This window comes from Crocuta crocuta, unplaced genomic scaffold (assembly GCF_008692635.1).
Source record: "Crocuta crocuta isolate KB4526 unplaced genomic scaffold, BGI_CrCroc_1.0 scaffold654, whole genome shotgun sequence".
Classification (NCBI taxonomy): Eukaryota; Metazoa; Chordata; class Mammalia; order Carnivora; family Hyaenidae; genus Crocuta; species Crocuta crocuta.
In genome coordinates, this window is record NW_027527817.1 from 373,866 (window position 1) to 381,377 (window position 7,512).

At 34.7% G+C, this 7,512-nt stretch overlaps 1 protein-coding gene across 2 annotated transcripts in view; it reads left to right on the top strand.

Moving 5' to 3' along the window:
* LOC144241023 (bifunctional heparan sulfate N-deacetylase/N-sulfotransferase 4) overlaps nucleotides 1-3,168 on the top strand; it is a 246,044-nt gene extending 242,876 nt beyond the window's left edge. The window contains exons 12-14 of one of the 2 annotated variants that reach the window (XM_077775470.1): nucleotides 264-366; nucleotides 1,514-1,554; nucleotides 3,049-3,142. In XM_077775470.1, the coding sequence (XP_077631596.1) occupies nucleotides 264-366; nucleotides 1,514-1,554; nucleotides 3,049-3,142 (238 nt within the window). Of the gene's footprint in view, nucleotides 1-263; nucleotides 367-1,513; nucleotides 1,555-3,048 lie in introns of both variants that reach the window. The other variant, XM_077775467.1, reaches the window with a different exon arrangement.
* The last annotated feature ends 4,344 nt before the right edge of the window (nucleotides 3,169-7,512 follow it).

Sequence of the window (7,512 nt, forward strand, 5' to 3'; positions counted from 1 at the left end):
CGGGGCGGGGGGGGGGAGAGAGAAAAATCCCACGCAGGTTCTGAGCTGTCAGCACAGAGCCTATGCAGGGCTCTATCTCAAAAACCCTGAGATCTTGACCTGAGCCAAAATCAAGAGTTGTATGCTTAACAGACTGAGTCACCCACACGCCCCCCAAAGTGCATTTTCTTTATCCAATTGGTGAGGCTTTCTCACTCAAAATTCTGTATATAATTTATAATCATTATATTTTTATAATTATTTTTATGTTTGCTCTTTTGTAGGTTTGATCCCCAAAAGGGCTTTTGGTGTCAGCTCCTGGAAGGAGGAAAAACCAAATGTCTTGGAAAGAGCAAAGGCCGAAAATATCCACCCATGGATCCAGAGGTAATATTTTCCTAATCTCTGAAATACTCTGATAAAACTGTGCCTACTACTGTTTCAAAATGAGTGACAATAAATTTGCTTCATGTTTCTTATCTTTCTTTTCTCTTAATGTTTTATATATTTAGAATGATAGACTGACAAAGATCAAGAATTGATAGATATTTGTAGAAATTGTTTACCATTAGGGTACAATTGAAACATAAATACTTACTGAACAATAACACTTTTCCAAAATGTGTTAAGTACTTAAATGAATTGCTCACTAAATAAATGATTTCAGATAAAATACATAAACTGTATTATTATATATTAAATGTATGTATGCAATGCCTATACCATGCATGGGTACTCAGTTAAGGAATGAAAAGTAAAGGGTTCTGATTACCAGTTACAACATGTGAGTAGGGAGGTTTCTCCAAGCCAATCAATGCTCAGACACCAGCCGTATATTTTAAAATTCAACTCATTTCTAACACTATCTCCCCAGATATAGCATAAGATCCCACAGGTTAAGGGCTCAGTTCTATAAGACTAGTTCTCGCACCCCCAACTTGAGGTTCCAGGTGCAAGCCCAGGTTGTCACCTGTGCTTCTGACCAACCAGCTATAGACTGAAAATTCCAATGATTTCCTCCTTGCTACAGTGACAAAATTTGCCAGAGACTTGTTCACAAATTTGCTTTGTGTGTTTTTTGCTACATTTAATGTAGCAAAATTTGCTATAGGGACTCACAGAACTCATAGAAATATATTTACCAGGTCACCTGTTAGTTATAAAGGGATATAACTCAGGAATAATAGCCAGGTGGAAGGGATGCATAGAGCAAGGTATGGGGAAAGCCCTCCTCTGTGAATGAGCCACTCCCCCCAAATTTCCATATGTTTACCAACAGGGAAGTTCTCCAAATCCAGTCCTTTTGGGGGTTTTATTGGAGATTTCATTACATAGACACAATTGTTTAAATCATTGGCAAATGGCAATTGATTCAATCTCCAGCCCATCTTTCCCAGGAAGTCAGCAGGGTGGGACTTAAACTTCCAACCTTCTAATCACAAGGTTGGTTCTCCTGGCAACCATCCCTCATGGAGGTGGGATCTGGAAGCCACGTAGTTAACATAACAAAAGATACCTTTATTATTTCATTTAGGAAATTCCAAGGATTTTAGGAGCTTTGTGCCAGAAGAAGGGGTAAAGATATATTTTATAATGTAAGTCACAATATCAAAAGAGGATATAAGATAAAATAGTTATGAACCCAGATTTATTATAGAAGGGTAAATTAATTGTTATCATTGATTTATAATAAGATACATAAGACAATCACAAACTACAAAAGCAGGAAATTTTTTTTCTTAATAGAAGTGATAGTATGAGGAGGTAGACTAGGGTTGGGAAACCAGTTAGCAGTAGCTGAGCCAGATGTAATGAGTATCTCTCTCAAGACAAGGTGGGCAAAGGGAGGCTGAAAGTGATTCAGGTGTTACTATGGAAATAGAAGTACCAGAACGTCCTTCTTACACTATACCTGTGAAATCAGTAATTTCAAAAGGGTTTCAGAAATCACTTTAATCTGCCAAGAAGTCAGCGTAATGTTCTCACTACTTCTATAAACATCGTATCCAGAATTTGAAGTGTTTACTATCTGGTTTAAGAGAAGAAATGTAATGAAATGCCTGGTGGATGATACAAGACAAAATGTAGTTGTTTTAAGTCCATTTCCACAGTATACACAAAGTTGCCCGGGGAGTTTTATGAGGAAAAAGACCCATTTGTGTTAAAATATTGGAAAGGGCTTAAGAGAGATGGCGTATCTGACCAGATGGAAAACAATGTTTGGATCATTGCTTGACTATACTGACACAGAAGTGTTCATCTCTACTATTTTATCAGAGACACAAAACAACGTTCTTTGGGTTATGAAGTAAGTGACATACAGAGAGAAAACCCAATTATAAATTGTCTGTTTCCCAGAAATAAAAGAAGACATAAACTGAGACTACTAATATATTTGAGAATTCTTTTTTAACCATTCATCCAATAAGAGCCAATCATTCCAGCTTGCCTAAGAATTTAAGAATCACAAACTTTCTTAAGTTTGTTAAATTAAAATATATTTCTTCATATAATTTTTGAAGAAAACCTCCTCTTGTCTTAAAAGCATCAACTTTTGTCCTGAACAAACATAGAAAATATTTTTGTATAGTTGCAAGTTATTTCTTTAATCGTGAACTTCAGCTTGTATGATTATTTATGTTTACGTTGTATGCTATGGCCCAATTTTACAGAAAATAACCAATTTTAAAGGAAACATATATGTTTTTTCTGGATCACTTTTGTGGATTTGGTACCACAACAGGTCCCTACTTCACTCTTCTTTAGTGTCGTTACCTCTCATCAACTTTTCTCCTTGCATAGCAATACTGCAATTAAGAAATGCCTGAATAGTGTATAAACCAGAAAAGATGCACCTGCACCTACTTTTATTTTATATCTACAGCTCTGCCAAATCCTTTCAAAAAGTAATGAGTGATGTCTGAAGAAAAATACAAAGAAATGTATACTTTGTAGACACCCATATTGTAATAGAATTTCTTAAGAAATGTAGATTGCATCATTTTATTTAATGAACTAATAACTTCCTTCAAGTTGTTTGTGTTTTTGTTTTTGCTTTTTGCTTTTCAGTCTAGAACTTTCCTCTCTAATTACTACCGAGATCATAACGTGGAACTGTCCAAACTGCTACATAGACTGGGGCAGCCTCTGCCATCCTGGCTGAGACAGGAGCTGCAGAAAGTGAGATAGCACTGGAGACAAGCACCAAGGCTGGAAGGATGCTTCCTTTTATTATTAAATAGAAAAGCAAACCCCACAACCTTTGTCCCCTTAATGCACTTGTGATTGTCAACAGACGACTGTGTGAATAAATTTTCTTCTATCTTTTTCGTAAAATGAAAATGGTTATATATGCACGCATTGGCAATTACTAGCATCCATCCCTATATGAGTTTCTGGGAAGTAATGTGGGGTTTTGTGGCATCATCCAATTTCCAGTGTGGGGACCATAACATAGCCCAGTTCCTCTGTTAACTATAAGGTTTCAGAAACTCTACATAAGACTGGGAACCCTGATTATATGCAAGTGACAAATGAGAATCTTGAGGAAAAGATAAGGACAGAGATATCTGTAAATGAAGTTAGCAGCCACCCAGTATCTGAATTAAGGGCTTACATTTTCTCTTTGCTAATTTAAAAACACGTTTGCTTTTGTGGTGAAAAGAAATTCTCTGATCCCATACTCTTATTTTGAGCAGTTATTATTTATGATAGTCAGCCCATGTATATTTTCCTCCTTTTAATGAACTTCCTTGCCTTGCTAGAGAAGTTGTGAAGTTGTAATCCCTGACTCCTCATGTTTTTTGTCTGTTTTTCTTTTGTAGGAGGAAAAGTTTCACTTCAACTGATAGTACTATTTTATCTGGCAGGGCAATTCATTCTCAGTGAATTTTGCATTATGAGTCCAACAAAACCTATCTGAGATTTGGGGAAAAAGAGTAAGGATCCATACTCTGTGTAGTATCAACTAGTATGTATAAGGCCATCATTCCATGGGTCCAAAACCTTACCACACTAGTAATCTAGGTGTCAATCTCCACCTTGACAGTGATGTAGTATTTACATATTTTGTTCACTCTCTATGGAAGAAAAAAAAAACTTGATTGATAAGATATGGAATGAAAACTCCAACATGTGTTTACAGGTAGTGTGGGGCACTCATGCCTTCTATGTAGTATTACGTCAATCAGTTTAAAGCATGGACTTTTATATATGCCAGTACATATACTATTGCAGAAGATTATGTTTTTAATGGCAATTATATATATATACATATACATAATATGTATTATCTAAAACTTACCTCTTTAAACATTACTAATTCTCTAACCTAAGCTCTATTTCCCAGCCATGCCACCCAGCAATTAATTTCTAGAAGAGAAGTGATGGCTCTTCCCGTCTTAGAGCCATAGGTTCCTCTTCTACGTAGAGAGGATTGTCATACTGTTTGAATGTTTTATCCGATTTTTTTAGTGAAGACATATTAAGGCTTTGTTAATCTTTGCAGTGTGATACATGAAGGTAAAATTTCAACAGAACAGTAAATCAGATGCTTTGGGAACATTACCTATAGATCCACCTTTCCTCTGGAGTAATTTTCTATATTCTACAAATAATATTTTTCTTTCAATTTGAGAAATCATGCTTAACATAATTCATTGTCTTTAAAGGTAACTGAAGAGCCTTGTTTTGTTTGTTTGGTTTTTGTTGTTGTTGTTATTGTTGTTGTTGTGTGAAGCAAGCAAATCAAATCTAATCTGAAAGAGAATCAAGTATTTACACACATTTTATGACAGAATCAACTTTAGATTACACTTCATGAAAATTTTTGTTTTTCTGTTTCCCCACTATGTCTAAAGCCTTTTGATCTTTTTGAGAAAACGTGAAACTTTTTCTTAGGGATGAGTTAATAGAAATCACAAATTACTGCTTTGATTGTTCCTGTGTTAACTGTGAGACTCAAATTCTTAACCTTATTGTTATTTATATGATCATGTGCTTAAAAGCATTGCATTAAGCACACTATAATCACAATAACTGGGTTTCAGACCTCTCACATTTCATTTGTTGGTTCACTAGTTTCCCCCAGTAATATTTTATTTTTGAACTAGAGATTAACTTTTTTTCCAAGTGGGATAACAGATGTTTATAGAAAAAAAGGGGAGATATTTTTCATATTAAGTGAAATTCACGCAAGTCAAAGTTCAACTCATCAGCAGATTTGTAAAAATGTAACTCATTTTTGACATTTTCTCATTTTTTACTAAGTAATGTATCATTCACCTGTCTACAGACATCAGAGAACAAAATTCCTTCAAATCAACCAGACCCTTTCATTTCAAACAGTGTGTACATTTTTCTTCTTAAGATTGATAAGAAAAAAAAATTTTAATTATATAATTCATCCTCATCTTATAGTAAACTACTTGAAGGGACTCTGGGCTTTGGGAATATTATAATAAATCAGGAAAAATCTTAGCTTTAAGAATATCTTGATTGTCCCGAATTGTTACCCACTTCAGAATTATTGAGTCAAATTTAATATATGTAACTCTTTAAAATTTTAAGTAAAGTCTATCTCATGATCTTGAATTACATACTTTTTTACATTCTAAAGAACTTCCTAAATCTTTTTAAGCAAGACAATGTCTTCTCCTCTTCTACCAGTTGCCTAACTCACAAATATAATCACTGATTACTTCACATTAATAAAGGCAGGAATAATGTTTGATTATAAGCCTACAGCAAGAGGTAATGACATGCTTGTCAAATACCAGTCTTTAAAAATTATATTACAAATCTCATCCAAAAACAAATGTTGCTTGTTATTTAACAATGGCCACCAAAGAATTGAATAAGCAACAAGGAGAAATGCAGGTGAGAAAAATCTAGTCTTTTTATTACTATATTTTTTCTGAAAAAATACTCTTACTCCATTTAGAGATTTTATTTGTCTTGACTTAAACGAACTCATTTATTTTTACCGTATGTAGTTTTTGTTCTTCTATCTCACTGTTTTAATATGACATAAAGTGTCCCCTTTGCCATGAATGATTGATTTATATTTAGTTACACAAACAACTTTATAGTGTAATAATATCTTAAAAGTCTGTTTTGGTTAATAGATAATATATTAACCATTTGCTTGATGGAAGTACCTCAAAAGTAATGCTGACCAAATTTTGAAAAGAAAGAAATCTAGTACTCTTGCATATATGATTTCATCTCAATTACAGAAACACAGTGTAGCCATGGGTACATATACGTACCCAGTATATGTATATAAACATGCAATGAATATTTGTGTGTGTGTGAGCCAGTGAAGTGGATGGGGAAAACATGAAAGAGAGCTCTGCATTTATTGAAATTGTGAAATAACGGATATAGTATCTTTGGTTCTTCACAATAAATACTACTACTGGTATGGCAACTAGAGTAATGTTGTTTCTCCTCTAAAACCTAAGGTTTTATTTATTTTTTTAATGCTTATTTATTTTTTAAGAGAGAAAGAGACAGTGCAAGCAGGGAGGGGCAGAGAGAGAGAGAGAGAGAGACAGAATCTGAAGCAGGCTCCAGGCTCTGAGCTGTCAGCACAGAGCCTGATGTGGGGCTTGAACTCCCAGACCACGAGATCACTACCTGAGCAGAAATCGGACACTTAACCGACTAAGCCACTCAGGCTCCCCTAAAGTTTTAATCAATAGATGCTTCTTTTTCCTTTCCTTTATCTTCCTATTTTCTTTTACCTTCCTATACCTTATCTATATGCATATTCCCTAAATTCCAAACACATAAAAACTATAACCAGGAAGTTAAGGGAACTAACTTTGGATATCTGTGCTCTCATGCCAGTTATGCCTCTCACTAGCTGTGTGGCCTTGGGCATTTTGTGGAATTTCCCTGAGTCACAATTTCATTTTCTGTAAAAGAGAGACAGTAAAGTGTTACTCACCTGGTTAGTGCAAGCATTATATGAGAATATATTTAAAAAACATCATAAGGCCTGATGTAGTTTTGCTGGATAATATCTGTTACAAGAACAATGTATGATATTCAAGTGACTATCTCTTCTTTCATCAAACAAGAGTATGTTTTCTACTCCTTTAATAATAAAACATGTATGTCTTAAACATATAATTAATTGTATTTGGTCAACATAGGAAACTATCTTCTGCATCACTGTCCAAAAATGATTTTGTGCTGCTCCCTGCTATTGTTCTGATCACCATTTTGAACAAGGTAATTCCATCGCAGTCCATGCTCTTGAAACCCCTTTCCTCCTACCTACCTCTTCCTCAGTTTATTCAGAAGAGTATCTTCCTTATACCCTTTCTTTGTATGTCTCTCTTCAATTCCTTTGCAACCCAACAGATATTCTTTTTTTTTTTTTTTTTTAGATTTATTTTTGAGAGAGAGAGTGCAAGCAGGGAAGGAGCAGAGAGAGAGAGAGACAGAAGATCCAAAGCAGGCTCCATGCTGATAGCAAAAAAAAAGAAAAAAACGGATGCAGGGCTCAAACTCACAAACCGTGAG